The 24823-nt window shown below is 34.5% G+C and overlaps 1 protein-coding gene across 6 annotated transcripts in view; it reads right to left on the bottom strand.

Moving 5' to 3' along the window:
• Window positions 1–211: 211 nt before the first annotated feature.
• ARHGAP12 (Rho GTPase activating protein 12) overlaps window positions 212–24823 on the bottom strand; it is a 115091-nt gene continuing 90479 nt past the window's right edge. For all 6 annotated transcript variants that reach the window (XM_028120876.2, XM_028120877.2, XM_028120878.2 and 3 more), the window contains 10 exons: window positions 20905–20986; window positions 14404–14505; window positions 11409–11507; window positions 8333–8435; window positions 6786–6902; window positions 4541–4639; window positions 3153–3230; window positions 2919–3053; window positions 2570–2672; window positions 212–1772 (listed from right to left, as the gene is read on the bottom strand). In XM_028120876.2, coding sequence (XP_027976677.1) covers window positions 1598–1772; window positions 2570–2672; window positions 2919–3053; window positions 3153–3230; window positions 4541–4639; window positions 6786–6902; window positions 8333–8435; window positions 11409–11507; window positions 14404–14505; window positions 20905–20986 — 1093 coding nt within the window. In that variant the 3' untranslated portion in view covers window positions 212–1597. The remainder of the gene's footprint in view (window positions 1773–2569; window positions 2673–2918; window positions 3054–3152; window positions 3231–4540; window positions 4640–6785; window positions 6903–8332; window positions 8436–11408; window positions 11508–14403; window positions 14506–20904; window positions 20987–24823) is intronic.

Raw genomic sequence — 24823 nt, 5'->3', positions numbered from 1 at the left:
TCACTTTCAAAAATTGATGAAGAAATGAAAATTGGAGAGGGGAGAGTGGAGGAGATATTGGCATGGCAGGGAGTAGAAAAGGTGTGGAAAAAAATGAGGAAAATATATTTACCACAGGAAATATTGGATTCAGTTGATTTTTTAAAAATGAGGTATAAGAGTATGCCAGTAAATGCAAAAACAAGAAAAAAATTAAAAACCAAAATGCACATTTCCAACGGAAAATCTCTAAACCTCATAGTTTTCTTTATTCGGATTAGACATTTCATATACATCAGTTAATCTAGAAAAATACATCTTAAAATATCTTCAACAGACCATGCTCTCTGTAACAAAACCTTCCAAACCCTGTTTTATTATACAAATCAATCTACATTAGTAATGTAAAAAGAAATTCTCAAATTTAGCAATGTCATTTTCCATTTGACATCCATCTAATTTACATATGGGTTTCCACTATTCATACTGCACCAGTTAGAATTCTGTAATAAATTTTTTTCTAATGTATTCTGTACATATTAAATTATCTAAAAGATTCCTCTTGTAGTGCATTTACCATTTAGCAAGTCTATTCAGTATTTTTCCAGTACCATTTGCATTACAGTGATTTGCCTGTAAATGTAATTAAAATCTAAAAGTGCACACAGTTAAGTTTCTCAAATAACAGCGTATTTCTGGAGGAAACCTAATATTCACGGAAAAGATTACCAATATCATGATTAGAAATGTCAGGTTAGAATGTACTCTGAGACTATACAACAAAATTATATACATAAGCTAAAGGACATTAAGTCTTTAGCTTATATTTACATCAGATAATGTCTGTTTCCACAGGGTCATACCAAGAACTCAGTATGGCACTAGATATAATTAGGAATCTTAGCTACAAATCAGCGTAGCACAGACAGCCCCAAAATACCCTGAACTGACTTATGCTAAATTAAACTCCAGTATATCACAGTGTGTTAAGTAATATTAGTGTGCTGCCCAACAAGCGACTAAGACATCCATCCATTAAGGATGATGTGCAACACAGGGAAGGTGGAAAGCCTTCGCCAAGGGATTATATCTGGGTTAGAATGAATTGTAGAACTTAAGACTGCCACTGCATGCAGAAACCCTGAAAAATAAATACACAGGTTTCAAAAAGGATATACTTCATTTTGTTTAGAATGCCCAACAGCGTCTTCAAAATAACTGATAGTGAGTACTGTTCTATCAAGTGATCAATCTAATGAATCATGAGAAGAAATTCTACATTATCCAGTTTTAGAAAAAAAATGTAGTTTTCTTACCAAATTATCCAGTGTATACGACTGGTTGTAAGTTTTGATTTTTACTGAAATTCAGAGTATGAAATGCAAAACATTCAGGATAAAATTAATTCAAAATTACACACAGTTATATCAACTTGCAACAAAGCAGCAAATATGAGGGCCTAACACACATCTTGACTCCCCCATTCCCTTCTGATCCCTCAAAAAAGTGCAAAATCAAAGAGTCACTGCTTGGTCCAAAAATAAAATACATCATGTATAAGGATTTGAAAAATGATGGAATCCGGCTTCAATAATCCACAGGTTGTCTTCAATAAGAATCAACGCCCGAAGATGGAATTTATTTCCAGTAGAATTAATTCTACAATCTGATTTTGGTAGACAGTATGAACTGCTATATTACCAGTCTCCTTCTCTGGCTTCAACAGAGTGGGACCAAACACAATTGCTATACTCTGATAGGTCATTCGATTTTTTTCTCCATTTTCTATAACTCTAAGGGGGGAAAAATAAATTGTTAAAAGAGAAACAGTTTGCATTTAGAAATGAGAAATAGTGCTTTTTCCTAAAATACATACAAACTACTTAAAACCAAGTAGAATTCAGTCCAAACATCACATGAAGGTTTCTTTTGGGTAAACACAGCTGAAAGGTAGAATTATACATACTCTAACAAACTTTCAGTGTGTGATATTTCAGCTTAGTGTCTAAAGCAAGACACACAATTAAGTATGAACTACAATTCAGGTAACAATAATTACTCCACTAGGGTGATGGGGAAAAAAATTTCATTAGGATAGAGAGATTATATTTTCATTTTACTAATTCTATGTTTGTTTGTTTTTTAAATCTCCTTCACTGGGATAATTTACTATTCTAGTGTTCCATCAGAAGGCAAAAATCAGTTATTAAAATGGCTATGTAGTAACCTGAAAGCCATGATGGCTTTCTTCTAAAGTAATTTAATAGTCCTTATCTCAAAATCTCATCTTCAGGTTAACTTAAACAACAATTTCTGAACACTTACATGCTAGGCATTATATAATTGCTTCGCATATAACATTAAGTAAATATTTTTCACACGAGAACATTTACCTGTGAGGAAAAAGGCCCAAAGGAGTTCTCGTTTTCAAGTTACAAAGACAAGCAAGTAGCACAGCTGGGATGTGAACCGATGTCTGAGGGACCCTGGCCTCGTGGGTGCTATACCACACCTCATAACTGTGCATTTCTCTTACCTTTCTCTTTTTTTCTCCCTAATTACTATTTCTTTTCTGTGGTGAACCTCTTACCTTTTGAGATGTCTAAAAAGAATCTGCATTGTATCTTGATTTGGCTTTGGCAACTGTCTGATTAGGTCCTTAACAGCAGCAACTCGCTGTCTTGGTTCTTGTTCTAAAAAAAAAAAAAAAAAAAAAAATAGGATAATAATGAGAGATTATGCATGAAATTGAAAACAGTGACATAGTTTCGAACCTGACATTTGGTAATACACAGTGACATCTGGTGGTCACATTTAAAACTTCTAAAGTAAAACAACCCTTTGAAATAATTAAAAAGAAAGATCAAACAATGTAGTGGCTTAATCGGTACAGAGGACTTTCAACATGTAGAAAAAACTAAGCGTAATGACATACTTACTAATTGCATTAACAAAATCATTAAAATGGTTAAATGTAAAAAGAGGTTCTGGTAATTCTCGAAAAAACATTTTGAGTGCTCCAGTAATAACATGAATATCTTCCCATTTACTATCATTCAAGTCCAATTTCTCATCTGAAAAACAGAACAGGAAATTTTTTTAAATAACTTTAAACTGATTCTAAAAGTTATGAGTGCTTTTTTTGCACATAATAATAGGGAGTATGATCTTACCATGATTGACTGCAAATCTCAGTTTCTGGATCACTGCAAGGTTGCCACTTACTCTGTATATCCCATCAACATCCAAACCTAAGAGAAAATTAAAATATTTTCGTGTTTTAAGTAGGTGTTTGCCTCTTCTAAAGATGCTTGCATGCTTCAGAATCCTTATTCATTAACATGAGCCTAAAATCAAATGGGCAAATACTCTTTTCCTCTAACTGGCTTTTTATAGATGCTTGGCGGGGGGGGGGTAAAGATACACTCTGAATTCTGTTTATTAAACAGCAACAATTCTAGTTTATCATGTAGACTGTGGATCATCGCGAAAAAAATCATCTCATTAAACTTGAAATACAAATAATTTAAGATAAACTTCTACTCCTGGGGATAGTTCAGAAAGTAAAGGAAACCAAAAGATAAAACCAGCCCACCCATTTTTTTTTTTTGCACATTTCATAATGTAAATGTACATATTAAAGCACTCTTTTAAAGATGGCTGTCCTATTAAGTGCTTGTAATAAATAAAGTTAATAATCAATTAAAATAAAGGTTCTATAAAAACAATTGATAATTTGATAGTTTTATTCATTTCTTTTTATATGTGGAATAGAACTGTGAAATTCACCCAATTAAGCCTAAAAAATCCAAATATTCATTAAATGATAATGCTGGACACATTTAACAAAGCACATTATCTGACGTGCTAGTCATAGAACTTCAAATAAAGGCACAGTGTCTCTATTGTCATGTTGACAAAAAAGTCAACAAGATCTGATACTGACAGAAATCACAAATTATGCAAATGTTTTAACTGTACAAGATGTTTTTGATGCTGTACAGGTACAAGTTAATGTGATTGCCATCATGGTAATTATTTTATATAAAACTAGTATAAATATTATGTTAAAATCAACCAAAATATAAATTCATTTAAGTCTTATTTAACAGGAAATGACATAAGAAGGTTTGTCTACTTAGATATTTTATAGCTGATTTAACAGTTTTAAAATGTCATCTCATTTTTATTATAAAGAGAAGCAACTTTCTCTTGGTGAGTAAACACAATCTCCTATCTTCTACACTGTCAAATCACTTCTTAATAAACTCAGTTTCATAATCACCACCTTCTTCATCTTAAGTAAAGGCCAACTCCAAATGGCTTCAAAGAATACCATACACTTAATCAGCTAGAAGTGCTGAATATGCAACAGGTGCCTAGAAAGGTCTTAATTTTAAAACAGATATATGTAACCATTAAAACATGTAAAGTTTTGCAAACAAGATGCTCTTAACATCTTATGACTGTTCCATCACTCAAAATCATAAAAATCCTAAGGATTTTGATGGCAAAACAATGCGTTACTGTGCTTAACATAAAAAAAAATTCATTTTCTTACCATATGCTTCAACATGTTCAATGCATAACTTCACAAATTTTGGCACTGTGCCATTTTCTCTCTGACAAAGATTAGCAAGATTGGCTCCAAATACCTGATCTGAAAGAGATTTATTTTTTAAAATAAATCACCCTGCTAAAATGTAGTTTACAAAGTGGCGATCGCTATTCACAGTGCTATTAGAAGACATTCAGTACATCCTGACATGGTCTGCTGTGACTCATGCCTTCTGTGATCTGCCTACCCATTCCAATTCCACTTCAAACAATTTTCCTGCTTTACTAAACTCCATGAACACCCCATTTTTACCTGAGCGCCTTCTAATTTTCTATACCTTTTGTAGAGATCCATCCTCTCCCCCAAACTTAGCTTTTTATCACTCCCGCCCTCAGCTCTAATGTCATCTCCTTAGAAAAACCTTATGATCAGCATAAGGTAACCCACGTACAGTCACTCTCTATTTCATTACTATGGTAGATTCTTCATGGTCGTCATAATTATCTTGTCTGTCTCTTGTTTTTATGTCAGTTTCATGAGGGCAGGGACCTTGTAGTTCTCAAACCAACAGGTATTCATGGCACCCAGGCTCACGCCTAGCACTTAGTAAACACCAGAATTATTTTTTAAACTATTAAAACAAGCATGGTGCATACCCATCAGGGGCCAACCCAATGGGTATGCACCATGCTTGTTTTAATAGTTTAAATATTAAATATTCCACAAAGTATATTTCAAAGGCTGTTCTATTAGTCTTTCAACCCAACACTTCTGAAATGCTACATTAGTGCTAACTACCGAGGAAAACAAAATATTTGAACTCCTGAACAACACCATAAAGCAGCAACAGTTTATATTTCTCAATAAAAAGTCCTGGTGAAAAATTAATAGCAATTGCTATTTACTGATTTGTCAGGCTTTTTTCTTTTTTTAAAGTTCTAAACTCAATATACTAAATTCATATGCGTTACCTGGGAGTCCCTATTTACCTATAACTCTTAAGGTTATTAATTTGAATCACTTAATTAGCTGAACTCTACCCAGAAGTTTTAAATATCTTTTTAATGAAACCCATTTGTGTATTTTAATTTAGATGCTTTGCAAACAGATGTTCTAGTGATGGTCTTTTTTAGAATCTTCAAAGACAGATATATATGTTATACATTACCCATACCTATGTTTTTATTTACTACTTAATGTCACTGAGTCCTGTATTAGAAAATTTTATCATTGAAATTAAAAGTGCTTGTAAGAACTAAAGGTATATACAAGTATATGTGATTTTAAAGAACACTCTGTTATTAGGATCCTGTTAGTGCATTATTATTATTGTTGCTTATAAATGAAATAAATATAAAAATTATTTAGGAAAAAACATCTTACACTAATTTTAAAATCACCTGAAATGAGAACTGAAGGCAAACAATCAAGATAAAATTGTTCAATATTTTCTTCCTCCTACTGTGTCAGTGATGTTTCATTCAAAAGTTCTGATCTGTGCATCTCAAAACTAAAAATCTTTTTTTAAAAGATTCTACTTATTTGAGAGAGAGACAGAGAGAGAGAGAGAGAGAGAGAGAGCGAGCATGAGCGGGGGAAGGACAGAGGGAGAGAAGCACACTCCCCGCTGAGCAGAGAGCCCAACACAGGGCTCGATCCCAGGACCCTGGGATCATGACCTGAGCCAAAGGCAGACGCTTAACCAACTGAGCCACCCAGATGCCCCTCAAAACTAAAAATCTTTATTGTCACGTCTTCTATCCATCCATCTCACCCCTGTAGTTCCTCTGGTACAGGGTCTCTAAAAACTTACTTTGGGATTTCTGTCTGTTCAGTGCCTTAGTTAAACTCTGTGTGCATTGAAAAATCAATTTTATTTAAAGATTTTTTTTAACTTATTTTTTATTTTTTATTTGACAGAGAGACACACAGCGAGAGAGGGAACACAAGCAGAGGGAGTGGGAGAGGGAGAAGCAGGCTTCCCGCAGAGCAGGGAGCCCGATGAGGGGCTCGATCCCAGCACCCTGGGATCATGACCTGAGCCGAAGGCAGATGCTTAACGACTGAGCCACCCAGGTGCCCCGAAAAATCAATTTTAATCACTCAAATGTATTTTAAACCAATGAACCTGCTAACTTTAAAGAATGAAAACATTTTTACTGTTCAAAAAATGTTCAGTTTTTAATTTAAAATGTCTTATTTCTGATTTTGGCCAAAGTTCATTGTTATAAACATCACTTCTACCTACCTTTAATATAACCTTTTTCACGAACAGCTTGCAAAGTGGGGCGCCGTGTAAGAAACTTCTTTAAGTTTTTCTTGGTTTTTTTCTGTTCTGAAGAATCTATGCTAGACACTTTCGTGGCTTAAGACAAATGGATATTAAGCATTTCATAAAATAAAAAGTTTTTGATAAAAATTTTTTCACCAGCACTCAAAACATATTAATTTCATATGTAAAAGTCAGTTATAAATTCAGTTATTCTAACTTTAATATAGTTTAAGAGTAGTAGGTCAAGAATCAAGCTAACACAGACCCAATTTCAAAGTGATAAACCAAACAAAACATTTCATTTTTATCACTAAACACTGACCACAAACTGCACCTTCTTTGGTATATGTGTTAAGACACTGGTTATTCTAACTTATACTCATTATTTCATAAATGATACTACTTATATCTCCTTTGACTCTCCATCAGTTTTAGAAGGTAAAATGATGAGAAAAAAATGTCCATAAAACATAAACAAAAAAAGTCCTTATCCTGCAGTATCCTTACTGGACTAGGAGTCTAGAGAATATATATCCATCACAATTATTTGTACTTTAAGCTAACCACACCTCATCATAATTACCTCTAAACTAAGAATGGGAACACTTGAAAAATGTCCTACATTGCCATAACTCTGATTCCTTTTTTGGTTCCAATAAAAAGTATCCAAAAAGTAAATTTCTTGAAAAGAACTATATTTGAGGAAACTTGAAAGCAAAAGAATTTGTTAGTAAAGCGTTAAAGTAATCGAATTTTCATGTGTTTACACTGTTACATGTCAGTGACAATGTCAGTTAATAGGCCTAACCTTCATTAGAACGTGGGAGAACAAAAGTAGAAATGATTTTCTAATCATTCAGTTAATCCAAAGGCCAAAAATTCTTAGTTAAATGTGGATTGTTAAAATACATTTAACAAGTTCAGAGCCACAGCTAATGGTCTATTTAAACAATGTAATTCACAAGGGGCCTGCATCAGAAAATGCTATTAAATTTGCTGGCTTTAGCGCATATATACATATATCTGCACACACATACATACATATATATGAATGATCTGGAGACGCGAATGCACGCAGCTGTACCCGCACAGGCATTTCCTAGTCCAGAGATGGTTGCCTGGTGTCCAGTGTGAACTATGGTACATGTCCCATGACTTCTGACTTCTTAAAGTGTAAAGATTCTATCTAGACCTTAAACAGTAATTATGTACTTTTAACTCAGGATAGAGTTCAGCTTCCTGGATACCTCAAGAGAAGTGCATTCTAATATACTTTTTTCTCTTAAAGAACCACAGCATCTTAAAATTAATAAGATGCTGTACGGGTGCACACGATGAGGCTGAAAAGTAACAAGGAGTTAACAAGGAGGGAGTACTCCTAAAACACCAAGATTGCAAATATCTATCCTTATAATTTCCTGGTAACAGTGGAGATTCCACTCAGCCTTTATATATTTAAAATATTCAAAAAATCTAAGAGAAGATGCTCAAACGACTAACAAAATAGGTAAAGAATAACTTACAACGAAGTTTCTTAAGATCCTTATGGTCCTTCTCTTTATCATGCTTTTCTATTCCTGGGGAATCTGGTATCTCTTCTTCAATAGCTTCATCAGTTTCTACTGTCTATTGATTAAAGATTTCCCAAATACATATTACTTTTGAGATTATTTTAGATGTAATAGCATAATTCTCAGTATAATCAGTAACTGATCCTCCCAAATGATTTTAGGGAACCAATTAGTATATAGTATATATGATTTAGATACTTGGTAAATCTTTAAAAATATTCTTTTTCCCCCTAGATAGGGGGAATTCATTAATTCTGAATTTCAAAAAAGAAAAAAATGCTGATTATTCACAGGATGATGGGTTTATGTACTGATAATGAGGCTATGTTCCCTCATGTAGATCAAATGCATAAGAATGACAGTAACAAGAGTTAAAAGGTCCTGACCCACAAGCTACACTGAGAGACCAGGATGAAGCTACATTCTGTGCTAACAGCACAAGATAAAGCTAAGTAGCCAATGGCACATTAATTTTTCACACCAACGATCTTTTCAAATTATACTTTGTATCAGTAGCTAGTAATCACACTCACAGATTCATGAATGTTAAGCACTGAAAGAAATCCCAGAACTCGTGTATAGCCTAATCAAAGTCACTTTTGCAGGTTAAAAAACTGAAGGAGTTCTCAAAGCTAGTATTGCTTTGCCTTTCACACTGATGTCTTTATCCACTTAGAACTTATTTTTGTGATTAGTGTTAGGAAAGATTCTAATTTCTTCCTGGATATCCAGCTGACCCAGTACCATTTAAAGTTTATTCTTCCTTACTTTTCTACAGTGCTATATCTGGCATAAAGTATCCAAAGGAATGTTGGTTTCTAGGTTCTTTATTCTGTTCCACAGGTCTGTAGATCTATCCTGGTATGGACAGCATGTTCTATTAATTAATACAGTTCTAGAAGTCTTAACATCTGATAGAGCAAGTCCTTCCACTTTCTTCCTCAAGAGTGTCTTGGCTATTTTTACCCTTTATATTCTGGTATGAATTTCAGAAGAAGGTTGCCAAGTTCTAGCATAAAACCTACTAGGATTTTGAATGAGATTCAAAAATTTCAAGTCTATAAATTTATAAATCATTTGGAAGAATATTTTATCTTTACATTATTGAATCTTTTAATCCATGAAATACTTTCTCATATAATTAGATTTTCTTCAATGTTTCTCAATAAGGTTTTGCAATTTTCCCTGTTTCGTGCATCTTTCTACATTTATTGTGTATTTCTACAGTATCTTTTGCCACTTTATAAACAGTATATATTTTAAATTTCATAGTCAACAATATGTTACTCTCTTTTCACTTGGCTTATTCCCTGATCCTATAAGCTTCAATTAAAAAAAGAAAAAAAAAAGAAAAAAACCACTTTCTCTGCAAGGCCTTCCTGGATCCCTAACACTAGGTTAACTCCTACCTAATCGGTGTTTTTATAATAAGTTGTATATCCCTATCATAAGCCTCATCACATTTCACTGTATTAACTGCTCAGTTGTCTGTCTTCAGTAATCTTCTGTCTTTGGCTGTAAACTCCGCAGGGAAAGATGTAGCAAAGGAATTGCATGCTGCTCTATCTCCAGGGCAAAGCACTCCCACATTTGTTAAATGAATGCAGCCATAGTTGCTTTCAAGGGATTGGGAACCCATTACAGGACTAGAGCTGAAAGCCCATACTGGGTAGAGTAGAAGGTACATTTGAAAAGACAGATTGGGCTCAGGTTGTTGAATTTTAATGAGAGTCACAGAAGCTTTACTGAGCAGGAGGGAATTATAAAGTTAACATTAGGAAGTTTCATATAGCAATGCTATTAAGAACGGATTGGTGGGGGGTGAAATGAAGTAAGAAAAACTGTTTAGGAATTGACTCTTATCTAACATATAAAGTCCTGATGATGGTTTCAGGAATAAATGGAAAGGAAGAGACAAGATTCAGAAATATACAATATTACAAACTGCAAAGGAAGAATATTTATAGAGATGGGTGAATAACTGGCTTAAAGGGGTAAGAGAGGAGGAAGAGTTAATACTCAAGATCCCACATCTGGCTGTTTTGAACTGACTGCATCATAAAAATTTTGGAGTTTAAAGGGACACTTGGAGACAAATCAAATGCAACCTCTCTATTTTATAAGTGAAAACAAGAAACCCACAGAGGTAGAATACCTCACTAAGATCACAAACCTTATTATAATGAGGCTTCACCTACAGTCTCTGAAAGATCTCTCAATTTCTACTAAAGCCTGTGATTCCCAACTTTTTTTCAATCTCTGTTTAGTTTAAAACCATAACACACTCCCGTAAGTATCACTTTCCTTTTTGTCACTGACATATGATCCTCAGTCAGGAGCCTTGTCCCCATATAGTGAGGGCGTAAGAATATAGTCTGAGAAGCACATCCCCTCTCTGTTTCTTCCTGCTCTTACGAACAGCAGCAGAGTATCAATTTGAGGTTCTTTTTGGTTGTTATACATATTACATAACGTACTATATGTCTACTATATATATATAAAACACATACACATGTATGAGGAAATTTACCAGGAACAGGAGGGTACTGAACACCTCCCTGGTTGGGGGACAAGGGAGAACTAGAACACCTCCAGGGGTAGCTAGAGAGGTGTCAGGAGGAAAGAAAAAGTGCTCATGAAGAGAGACTAGTGCTTCATTCATTTCATACCTTTACCTAAGACCTGTCTCCACCAAACAGTACTGTTCCCAACTCATTGGTCATTGACTAAATACTCTGTACTAGGAATGGTTTGTCCCTCTTCTTGAATTACTTTTTGGACAATGCCTCATGTGAAAATGATTTAAAATCCACTACTAGCAAGTATTATATAACTGAGAATATTAAATCATTCACCAGCTCCAAGGAATTGCTAAACTACCATTGCCTTTCCTACCTCTTGTCCAAATACATATTAAAAAAGTGTTTATTACATATAAACTGGACACTAGATATGCAATAACCAATTAAAATGCAGAAAAGAAAAACAGCTCTGAAGTAAAAAAAATTTACCTAAGTCCAACACATACCTGATTATTGATAGTACTACTAAGAACTTTAAACCAATCATTAATAACAGTGTCATTATCAGACTGAATTAGCAGTTCTGTTCCTTGACGGGTTTTCAGCTTTAGAGAAAAGGAGGAAAAAAAAAAAAAAAGAGGATGGTTAGTACTTTCAACCAAATAAATAAAAAATATATATTTTTAAGATTTTATTGTTATTTTTAAGTAATCTCTACACCCAATGTGGGGTTTGAACTCACAATCTCGAGATCAAGAGTTGCACGCTCCACTGAGCCAGCCAGGAGCCCCCAGATAAATGAATATATTCAAGCCAAAGTCCACAAAACCACCAGCCAGAAGACTAGATGCCATAATATTATACTGAGCAATGAAAGGTTAAAGTAATGCACAGCAATGGAATATCTTTTAATATAAAATAATCCCAGGGGAATTAGTGTATAAAACATGAAGTTTTCCTCATAAAAAATTCTCAGTGAAAATCTAATAACTTAAGGGTCCCAAATTCCAACACACAAATGCCACAGAACTTGCTGAAATCTAGTATACCATATCATTAAAAAATAAGTTCAAATATCAAAGCTGTGCATTTTTAGTTAGAATTGAAACAAAATTCATTTGTAAAGAAAGAAAATCTGTAATAGTTTTATGTAAATGTGAGGAATGTTTTTCTCTCTCCAGTTAAAAAATAAATGTAGAAAAAGTATATGAAAGAGTTAAAACTTTTATTATTTCCTATTTAATAGGTAAATAAATATAGTGGCTTAATGCAAAGAGAAGGCACAGACAATAAATGTTACATCACTTTTGGCAGAAACTACTAAATTATGTCAAATCATGAACTAACAAGTAAGGATCTCTTTGGTTCAAAGTTTCTTACACTGGATTGATGAAAAATTTGGAGGTATTAGGAGAATATTCCTAATTTCTCCTATTTTCTCATTGGTAACTGTTTATTTTTTTTTCCTTGAGGAACATATGGCAATGTTTCCCAAACAACATTCTGAGACATATGCCTTAAACATAGTTCCCGAAGTAATGTTTAGAAAAGGTATTCCTCAAAAAAAAAAAAAAAAAAAGGAAAAAACAGTTATATGGTATTAATTTGGGAAATACTGCATTAAAGAAAGTTAAACAAGATTCTCTCCTTCAAAACGTCTCAGGGCTTTGCTATTCCAGGGTGCTCTGATTTTCTAAAGAAAGAAAAACATCTACACCACTGCCTACATTTATTTGACCATGGATTAGTTTTCACTCTGAAATCACTTACTGAAACTGCAAGGCTAATTCAGGAAACACTGACTTCCTTTCTTGTACTTCTTTTAAGAGAGTAGGTCAAGCCAGTCAACCAATACTTGAATATTCGCCACACATAAGATATTCTCTGTTAAAGGTTCTTTCTTAAAGATAAGGAAAAATACAGTCTCTCTGCTTAAAAAAAAAAAAAATCATCATCTAGTGGGACAAGTAATTTACAGATGATGGTAAACCTAAATTACACTAAATTAAATATTTTAAAAGCATAAATAAAAAAGAAGCATCAGTATTGTGGTAGCATTTCTGATGGGTCTTGGAAAACACCTGACAGAGACTGCCATGGGTCAGTACTAATAAAGAGTAAAAATCACAGCAGGGAAACCTAGGTTTCACTTGGAAAACAGCAAGTGCATGAATAAGACAGGAAAGGACTGACACATGGGGCTATAAATGAAGGCTGGGATGTGGAAGACTGCAAAGACAGTCTGAATAATTCCTCCCATTTCCCATATACACACCCCTCTGCAACGTGCCTTTACTGCACTTCCACCAACAGGTGAGCTCCAGTCGCCCACAACCCTGAATGCCCAGCCAGCCTTCTGACTGCTTCACCCAACAGAACACACTGATGTGTGACTTCTCAGTCTAAGCCTCAGGAAGTGTCGTAGCTTCCGCTCTCACCCTCTTGGAAGCCTGACACTGCCATGTGAAGAAGCCTGAGGCAGCCTCCTTGAGGGAGAGATCTTATAAAGAAGGAGGCCTAGCAAACTGCTGGCACCAACACCAGACACATGAACTAGACCATCCAGATCGGGGCGAGCCACTGACTGACTAAAGCCTCATGAATGGTCCCATGTTGAGATCAGAATCACTCAGCTCGGCACAATCCGAACAAACAGAACAGTTCTTTTCCTAAGCTACTAAATTCTGAGGTGGTCTGATATGCTGCAATAAATAACTGATACAGAATCATATATTATGGGGGGGAGGGGATTTTATTTATTATTATTGTTTTTTTATTTGAGACAGAGAAAGAGAATGAGAGAGCACAAGCAGGGGGAGTGGCAGAGGGAGAGGGAGAAGCAGACTCCCCGCTGAGTAAGGAGCCCGATGCGGGGCTCAAACCCAGGACCCCAAGATCACGACCTGAGCCAAAGACAGCCCCATAACAGACTGAGCCACCCAGGTGCCCCTACTGGGTGTGCGGGGGTGGGGGGGGAATTTTTAATGACAAAATGGAAAGTTTTCAATTTATTTTTCATATTAGATTTGGTAGGTAAAGGAAACCATCCCCCCCCCTTTTTTTTAAGTTTTTATTTATCTACTTGTCAGAGAGAGAACACAAGCAGGGGGAGTGGCAGGCAAAGGGAGAAGCAGGCTCCCCGCAGAGTGGGGAGCCCAATGCGGGACTTGATCCCAGGACCTTGGGACCATGACCTGAGCAGAGGGCAGACGCTTAACCCACTGAGCCACCCAGGTGATCCGGAATCACACCTTTTCTTGTTGGTAGGGAAAGCAAGATTGTGGAACAAAGGCTTGTCATCTATAGTCTGAGATCCCATGACTTACGCAAATGAAGCCCCGCTCTTCATGCCCGCTGCTTCTCCCTTAAACTATACCAAACTGACTTATTTAATGACCAACTTCGTCTTAGTCACTGAAATACAGCTCAGAAGAATTCAAAAAAGAACATCCAATACTATGGTTAAGAATGTGAGTAATACCTAGAAAACAAATGTATTACCTCAAACACATTCTTTTTGCTGGATTTATCCTTCGAAGCCATCTCCACCGTCGCCCCCTTTAGGTCCACTGTGAACTCTGGCTTGGACTGATTACTCCCAAACTTCATTTTAGAAAAAAGGAAAAACCTTTGTGATGTTCATATACACGTGTATATCAAAAAGAATTAAGACCAATTATTAACAATAAACCAAATAGGTGATTACCTCAAATTTTTGTCATTATAAAATAACAATTCCTACTTTAAAATTGAAATGTCTGTAAGACATGAATATATTGTTCATAGAAATAAAATGGCTCAACTTCCATCTTAATAAGAAAAATATAAAATAAAGCCACACTAAAATCTTTTTCACCCATCAGTATAGAAAAAAACAAATTCCAGACGTTAGATGAAAAACTATGTTTTTAATGATGTACTATATGCTGGCTAATTCAACATAATAATAAACAACACTATGTTTCTCATAGAGTATGGAATCTTCATATGCAAGTGGAGTATAAACTAGAATAATGCCTAGAGAGGGAAAACTGGTAATACTGTATTTGCAAATTTACAAACAAATGTATCCTTTGGCTTTAGCAATTTCATTTCTTGGAATTGATCCTAGACTATCTATGACTAAGTAAAAGGATGTGTTCAAAAAGGCAAGGCAATATTCTTACATATGTATAAATAATATCTGGCAGATAACAAGTGCTTTTCCACCTAATAAACAGTCTCTAAACCCGATTCTCTGCTTTCAAGAGTTATTTCCTTATCGACTATTTATGTTGTCAACAACAATAACTTGTAGAAACAGAAAACTCTAAGCCCCATATTCTTTTATTCAGCCTTTGTTAGAAATTATAACTAGAGCCAGATGCTAATAAAGCCTCAGCAATTTAATAAGGAATTGTGAAAAGAATAGGAAGACAGCTGACATGGGTGGTTTGAAAAGAAAAAGCACTTAGCTATTATATTTTGTTAACCAGATAAGGAAAAGATTAGCAAGTAGCAGAAAATTCATGTTAAATATAGACTTACTCTGCATCTTGCCATCATTAAGTTAAATTTTTGTTTAGTCTGTTAACTAAGAATAGAAAATAGCATTCTTATTTACTGAAAGGTTTAGAAGTTTTAAAATCTTTAAGGGCTAATGAATTGTAATCTTAAGATGAAAGATTTGTTACAGGAAATTTCATTTCTTAAAATATTTTCAAGTCAAATTATGTTTGTCACTGGAAATGGATCTTACCCATCAACCTAGTGATGGGTAAGATATTATGCACTATTCATAACGTCAATAACTACTCAGTGGCTTCGCATTTAATAAATGATTCGACCTCATCTATTTACTTCATCTTTTCAGCTAGCAACGTGGACTTAAATAATGTACTTGGTATAACAAAACAACACTTAGGATATTATTGTGAATGTATTAGTGGGATCAAAACAAAGCTTAGGATATTATATGAAATTTTTATTAGTGGAATCATAATAACAATCACAAAAATTTTAACTATTCTACAAAGTCTTGCCCTTAAGTACCTTTTGTCATTCAAAAGACATTCAATTAACCATAAAGCTACAATGGGCAAAGATAACTTTCTGAGTAAAAATGATGTATCTCAAAAGTCACAAAACTTAAATGTGCACATTTAACCGAATGATAAAAATCACTGTACGTAACTTGTTGCCATCACATGCTCTGTCAATGGTTAGCTATAAACTAAGATACAAACAACTAACCAAGTATGATAGGGCAACCAAATACAAGTACAATGATAAGAGCACAGAATGCTGGTAAAAATGCATTCACTATGGTTGGCAAAATTTTGTGTTTGTTATTCATCCTTTTTCAAACTCTAATTCCACTCGATCATACACCCTCCAACATATTCGGGGCAAAGAAAATGGAATTACTGTGGCAAGGGGCATGCAACAAGAACACATACAGTGACAGCTGAAACAGGATCAGATTTTACATATGCAGGCCGACGACTGACAGAATTTTTCCAAGAAGAAAGCAGCGAAAGCAAGAGCTCAGAGACTGAGCCCTGTTGGCAGAATGACTTGATGGAGAAAGGGAAGAAAATGATGATGTCATAATAATGCACAATGGCAAAATGACACACAAGAGAAAAGCATATGGAACCAAATGGGACAAAACTACAATTCTACAAGCAGACACAACACAAACAAAGCTTAACTTCCAAATATTTTTATAAAGCCCCTTGCATTTATATCTCAGAATATTTTCTGACTCTTACTACATAAATTCATATTTTATTTTTAAGGTGAATGCTTTATAGAAATTACACTAAACAGACTTGTCTTAGCCTATATTCACAACAGAAGACTTGAGGGGTAATAGGGAGAGTCACATATGGCCCACTGCCACCTTGCTCAGCCCCCTTACTCAGACCTGCCGGGCAACTGTCCTCTGGTATCCCTTTCTAAGTCCTCTCTTGGGAGTGGCCCTACCATCCAGTTTGCCTTCCCCTTCCTCTAAGACAGTGGTTCTCAACCACAGGCAATTTTGTCCTCTAGGGGGCATCTGACAATGTCTGGAGACATTTGTGGTTGTCACAACTGGAGGTGGGGATGCTTTTGTCTCCTGCTAAATACCATACTATTTATAGGAGAGCCCCCAGAAGAATTATCTGACCCAAAAAGGAGACAAATTTTAGAAATTTAAATGCACATATAAGTAAATTTGAATAATTAGTGGTATTTGTAGGGTGATTTTTGTAATACTCAAGGAATATGATGAATGATATCTGAAAGGGAGCACAATACATGTCATGTCATACTGTCACCATGCACTTGTCAGTCTTCCCCATTACAGTGTAAGCCACGAAGACAGAGACCATGTTACTTCTATACCTCCAAACTTTTAACACAATGCTTAGAACAAAACAGGCTTTTATATGTCTGTTGAACAAACCAGGTGAAATGAAGTAAGAAAAAAAGCATTAATTTATGCTATTGATATCACAATCCAGTAGATAACTAATACACAGAAAACAACTGGAATGTATCCAGCCTAAAGGAGAAAGAATGGCTCACTGGATGATACAGCATCTATGTAAAATTTATCTTATACAGTGGAGTTGCATGCTGCATATGTACGTTTTGTTTACTCGATATTAACTATCCATGGAACCAAAACTAAATACAAAGCGTGAATTATTTAAAAACAAAAACAAAAAACAACTTCAAACAGTGTGGATGATTTTGCTCAGCCTTCAATCAATGAATATATGCTATGGAGTGAGCAAAAGATTTGAACCTGCTCTTTCTTCAAGTGGACCTAGGTGTAGGTTTTTGCACTATGTGTGAAAAACTAATTTTTAAAGAACAAAACTTCTGCAACATGGCCCCTTAAAGTAAACCAAACTCAAAAAGAATAATGATGATAATAACAACAACATAAACCAAACTCAACTAGAGGAAAAGCAATCTCCTCCAACATCAAAGGCAAAAGATGGCTCTGCTACAGATCAACTTCTAACTAACACCTTCCTAAGAGAGATACTCAAGGACAATTTTCACTATAGGTGATTTTTGTCTTTTTGGCTTTTTTACCAGCCTTAGACTCTCATCCCCAAGTGTGATTTCAGTATACAAAAAGGATATTTTACATACAATAAATCTACTTGGTGACTGAGCAGAGAAACAAAACTATTATTTTTTTTTTCAAATCATTTTTAACAATCCTAATTACAGAGTTAATTAAGAACCCTCTCACATATTTCACCAATTTTTACTATTTATGAATGTTCTATAATGCCAAAATACATTATACACACTCACACACTTTTTATTTGAATAATCTTACTTGCTTTTACTTAGACCATTTAAATTAGTTTTCATTCCCTTCATAAGTGTTACATATGGAAAGAAAAAGCAAGACAGTCTGATCTTTAAATATGCCATAAAACAAAAATTACGAACTGACTGCATAACCAAGCATTTTATCACCTTCCACATCTGTTTAGTTTTTATTGAGACTATAAATACAGTAGGACTATATTTTATTTAATTATACTGATCTGAAATGATAATATACTGTATGATTCACAATATATTAGTAAAATTTCATTTAAAGGCAAAAATTCAAATAGTAAATCCCCCAAATTAAAAACTCATTAAGAATTCTACAATTGCCAAACTGGCTAGCTTGGTGAATTTTTAACTCTGCCTCCGCTATTGCCACATGACAACACAGTGACACAGCTCTGGCTGATGAACAGAAACACCTCACACCCTTTGTCAGGATAAGATTTAATTATGAGTTCTGAATTATGTAAAACCTTCGTGAGTGAAAATCTTAAAATGCAACCAGCCTGTACTAACAATCATGTACTAACAATCACTTAACATCTTTTCATTTAAAACGAAGTTCCCATTTTCTTTTACAAGCATACATACCTGCCTACCTAAATGATGCCTCTTACCCTAAGGCTCTACTTTATCTGTACATACCACAACCTCCAGTCTTTAAGTATCAGAAATTATCAAATAAATGCCCATTATCCAGCTTTCTTTGAGTACTTTTTTTATTACTTATTAATTTGTTTCTCCATTCCTCTTCTTTCATTCATTTCCTGCACTCAATTTCAAATAAAAGTTGAGCCACAAGTAGGAAGAAGAAATAATTGCATAACCCTGTAGAAATGCATTAACGCAAACAAGAAAGTACCATATGCTTTACCTCAGGGGGAAAAAAGGAGAAACACATAACTATCAATTTACTTTAAGATAAGTGAAACCAGACTTTCAATCTTTAAATATGGAAAACATGTATTACAGATCAGTTCCACTGTACTGGCTAAACAATGAAGCAAATCAAAGGTGAAGTAAAACAGAAGAAACATTCTAGAATGTTCATTTTAGTGCCCAATCCAGAGGATTTTTGGGTTGCCATTTCAAAGTATTTGTGGACTAACATGCTCTGTGGCATTCCTGTTTTAGAAGAATGTTAAATGGCTGCATTATAAATGTAGATGAGTAGAATCTGCTTGAATTTTATAAATGGATTTTCTTTTTCAACAAACAAGGTCCACAGGTCCTGTTAATTTTAAAACGACTCAGTAAATGTAAGGAAATATTGGTTAAGGTAGGATATAAAGCAAACTAAAGACATTAGATTGATTTCATTTTAAATTTTATTTAAGCATTGACCCTTCAAACTCAATTACCAAAAATTTTTGGAAATATCCAGAGCATGGACTCTGGAGACAAAATGCCACCTAGATCTGCCACTTAGTAGCTAGCTAAACAACCTTCAGCAAGCTCCTTAACTGATTTATACCTCATTTTCTCAACTACAAAAGGGGAAGGGGGTTGATAAAGAGTAGCTATATCAGACTTAAGAAGATAATATATACCTAATCATCTGCCCTTAGAACAGTACCTGATACATATTAAGCATTCAAAAAGTGTTAGCTGTTATATGTCACAAATTATAATTTTTTGTATTTGTGTTACAAATTAACCAAGGAGTAACAATAGTAAACATTCAGATATACAAAAAAAACTCCAAAACCCCATGAGTAATGGGATATTTACTTATTCTTCTAAAAGCTGGCTGACATTATATACAGATATGTATATATCTGAATCACCGACTAGTATCCAAAGATCAGATTACAATTCAAGGTGGGGCTTGACATATTTCTTTGCTTATTTTCTGACTAGCTGAATTAGCCAAGTCACAAGCACAAGAAAGTTTTACAGGTATCCCCTGCTTTTCGAAAGTTCACATTACACCACTTTGCTTTTTACAGAAGACATATTAGTACTTGTTTTTGCTAGCCAAAACAAATCTGATGAGTATTTCCACTTTCATTAAAAAAGGTTAAAAGTGAAAATAGTGTTCAGTGTTTGTTGCACTGCAAGCAATTAATGGAGGTAGCACGCACCCTGAGCAGTGAAAGTGGCCCACTAAGCTCCTTCTCAGGAAACCACACTCAGCATGTCAGCATCCCTCCACCATAGTTTGGACTGTGTGAGCATCTGTGTTTTAGCTCCTCTGTGCATCCATTAGCAAGATATATATCCTAAAGTATCAGAAAAGCCTAAAAGGTTTTTTTTGGGGGGGGTGGCGGGGGGTCTGGGAATGCTCAAAAATTTTTCCATATAGATTAATGATAACTGCTTCTTTGCTTTACAGAGGTCTCATAGGAGCACCCTGCTTTTGGACAGCAGGGGAAACCTGTAATACCCGGAGCTGAATCAAGATATCTATTTTGTCCTATAATGTCCAAGTAGTAAGCCCATCTTTCAGTTCAATGGATAAAATAGACTTAGTTGATTTTAATAATACAACTAATCAGACTTCTAATTAGCCCTCCTCTTTTGTTACAAGTCAAAATGCATCTTTTAAAAAACTTTATTTACTTTTATTTGCACACCAGCTGTAGCTAGAAGGACTCTGAAATACTTTGTGAAATTCAGGTACAATACCATCCACATAATTTAATGTGTAAAGCCTTTAAGAGAAGAAATACTTACCCAACTTGTGCTGCTTCCTTGAGTTTTGGTAAAGAGTAAAGATGAACCTTGCAACACAGCCCAAGAAGACAACCAGTTCTTTCTGTAAGTATAAAGAGAACCAACTAAAGCTTTGCTATTCAGTTTTTCCAACCAAATTTAAAATATTACAACCTAGTTATCAATGTTGCCCACAATTTACATTAATTATTGACATTCTAATTGTTTTTATTGAGGATATAATGCTAATGGAATTACATTCATTTTATGGTTCCAAACTGACCATAAAGGCCCCCCAAACAAATGAAGCTAATAGAGATGTTATCAGAAAAACTATATACCTAATTATGTTCACATGGTAATCCAGCACACTTGGGATCAAGGGTACCAAATTACCTTGAAGGAACATGAACTGAACTCTGTATTTGGCAAGAATTATTCATGATTAAAAATCAGGAAAACTTGTCCACCTCACCTAATTCTATTGTTTCATATTTCTTGGTTATCTCTCTTCCCCTAAATAAGACTACACTAGGTAATTGGGAGATACTAGGCACATTAGTAGATAGTAGGTATAATAAATTACATACTCATTGATCAGAGATTACTGAGGTTTCTTTTATATTTTTTATATTTTTTGTTTTATTTTATATGTATATATATGTTTATCCTTATTTTATTTATATTTTATTTTTGTATTTCTTGGTTATCCCCCTTCCCCTAGTAAGGTTACACTAGGTAAATGGGAGATACTAGGTACAATAAATTACATTACTTATTGATCACGATGTTACTAAGATGAAGGTTTTTTTTAATTGTCTAAGTTATAAAATCAACACATATATCAAAATTCTAAATATAAAAATGTATAAAAAGAACGGTCCCCATTTCTTCTCCTTCAATCCACATTCCAGAGACAACCAATGGAATGCAATCATTGGCAGACTAAAATGAATGTCAAATATGTCTACTACAGAAATTTATTAAAGCAAACCTTACTACCAAACATACTGACAGTTTTGTGAAAATTCTACAGGCACTCAAAAGGAGTTCTCCATTTTCAGAATTTAGAATTTAATAACTATCAATTAGACCTACTTTGTTATTTTCTATGTACACTTGAACTTCATGGATTAAAAGTGAAATAAAGTTTACTACTATTGAGTTTCTATTTTTCCTTTTATTTCCTGTTGTTTTTGCTCATGGCTGTTAATGCTACTTATTTGGTGAATGGCTATTCTTAATGATTAGATCTTTATTGCTGATTTATCGATGGTTTTGACATGCCTGTTCTTTTAACTTTTCTGAATCATTTTTATGATGTTTTCTTTATATGTAATATTTAGGTGGGTTTTGTTTTGTGCTTCAATCTGAACATCTTTTTCTTTCAACAGGGGAGTACAGTCCATTTACATTTATTGATATTGATATCTGGCCCTTGTGTTATCATTTTGTTACATCTTCATTTTATTATTTTGTTTTGTGTGGATCTCAAGATATTTTGAAGGGACTTATTTTTATTTGTAAGTTTATTTTATACTCAATCTTCTATTTCTATAGAGAGCATCTACAAACTCCCTCCTCTGAAAAATGCTAATATCAGTATATTTCCACTTTAAATAAACTTCTTGAATTTAATTTTCAAAATCAAAAACCGTAGAACTAGCAAATATATCCAAGAATACTGGATTTTTTAAAAAGATTTTATTATTTGACAGAGAGAGACACAGCGAGAGAGGGAACACAAGCAGGGGGAGTGGGAAAGGGAGAAGCAGGCTTCCCGCTGAGCAGGGAGCCCGATGTGGGGCTCGATCCCAGGACCCTGGGATCATGACCTGAGCCACCCAGGTACTCCGAATATTGGACATTTGAACACTGAATTAACAATAGCTGCCTCGAAGACTGAAGCACTTGCGTACCTCAGTTGCAAGCAGAATTAGTCACATTTTTTTCCTGGAAAAAAAAGTACAATGACTGACGGTCACACTACGATTATTTAGACTTGAGTATCTGGCAGGTAGACATTATCTCAAAAATAAATGAAGTGAGTCTGTCATTTAAATGACAGTATTTGTTGACAAAAAATTGAAGCTTTCAAAGGGAAAATAGAATTTTGGAAAACTTGGCATATCTGCCACTGTGAGGCTGACAATTTTCCAATAGCTAATGACTTTTCTGATGATGTTACTGATTTGTGATTCTTTGATATTATAAAATATGTCAACATTTGAAAAATCAGCAAACTTAGTGAACCAGTATTTTCCAAATGATCTGCAAGATGCTACAAAATTACGTACAGGTAAAGAGTCCTTCAAAATGCAACACAGACCAATGCTTTTTTAGGATTTTATTTAATTATCTGAGAGAGAGAGAGCACGAGAGCAGGGTGAGGGGCAAAGGGAGAAGCAGACTCCCCGCTGAGCAGGGAGCCTGATTCGGGGCTCCATTCGGGGCTTGATCCTGGGACTCTAGGAGCCCAAGGCAGATGTTTAACCGACTGAGCCACCCAGGCTCCCCCCAGACCAATGGATTTTGACGTAACTAAGTATGAAAAGTTCATTAACAGTTTTTCACAGTCTTAACTTGCGGAGTTTTGGTGTAGCAGAAAAATACACGCAATTACCTAAGAAGAATATTAAAACACTCCTCCCTTTCCAACTTTATATAAGAAAAGGAGGATTATCTTCATATACAACAGACTGCCTGCCAGCAGAGATGAGGATCCAGCTGTTTTCCATTAAGCCAAATACTAAAGATTTGCAAAAAATGTGAAACAATGCCACACTTCTCAAGGAAAATTTTTGTATTGGAAATACAGGGGTTTTTCCTTTATAAAAATGTTACTCACGTTAACATATAATGGGTTATTAGTTTTAAGAATTAAAAAACTTAAAATGTCTCAGCTTTAATTTCTCAAATCTACAGCTATAAACTATACACATAAAAAGTTCTTTGCAGCAATCAATAATTTTTAAGAGTTTAAAGGGGTCCTCAGATCAAAATGCTTGAGAATCACTAATATACAGGAAATTAAAAAACTAGTTTGCTCAACTCTACATAAATAAAGATGAAATAGATGATATTCTTTGGAAAACATAAATCACCAAAAGTTTTCCAAAATAAGTAGAAAATCTAAAAGACTAATTACCACAGGAAAAACGACAACAATGAAAAAAGAGAAAGTGGCCAAAGAACTAGGTGCACTACATATGCCCAAAAGGGAGAAAGAGGAAAAATAAAGACCCCATTCACAAGTGACTTCGCCCAAGGAACAATTTAAAGAACAAATAATTGCAGTATTTGTAAAGTTGTTTCAGAGCACTTAAAAGAAAAATTTCCAAGTACTAAAATGTGACAAAGACAGTTCATTTAAAGCAAATCTTGAAAACTTAACTACATGTAAATTTTAAACTCTTCTTTACACAACAGGCTGATCTCTGTTGACTATAAACTCATAGCATTTTAGTAGTTCTTAAAAACTGGGGAAAATGCAACTTGCTTATTACAAAGAGTTAATTTTCCTTAATTCATTAGGAGATACCACACAACCAAAAAAGCCAACAACCCAATAGACAAACAGATAAAGGGGATGAACTGACAAATTAACAACAACAAAAAGACATACAAATGGCTTAGGATACCCTACCACACTAAAAAGTAACACAAATTAAAAATATCATTCTCTCTCTAATCTCTATTAGCAAAGATCAAAAAAGTGGACAACATATTGAATTGGCAAAGGTGTGGAGAAATCCACTGCTTTTGGAAGTATGAACTGCTTCAGTGCCTTAGAGCGTAATATGGAACACTATCAAAATGACTAGTGCACATAGCTTAGCCATTCCACTTTTGTAGAATCTATTCCACAGGGATTTACATATTTGCAAAATGAACTATGTAAGATGTGATGTAAGTGTAATACTGTTTGCAACAGCTAAAC

This window comes from Eumetopias jubatus, unplaced genomic scaffold (genome assembly GCF_037043125.1).
Source record: "Eumetopias jubatus isolate StellerSeaLion01/CBP00866 unplaced genomic scaffold, mEumJub1_p1.0 scaffold_8, whole genome shotgun sequence".
NCBI classification, from domain to species: Eukaryota; Metazoa; Chordata; class Mammalia; order Carnivora; family Otariidae; genus Eumetopias; species Eumetopias jubatus.
This window is presented reverse-complemented; position numbering and strand designations above follow the sequence as displayed.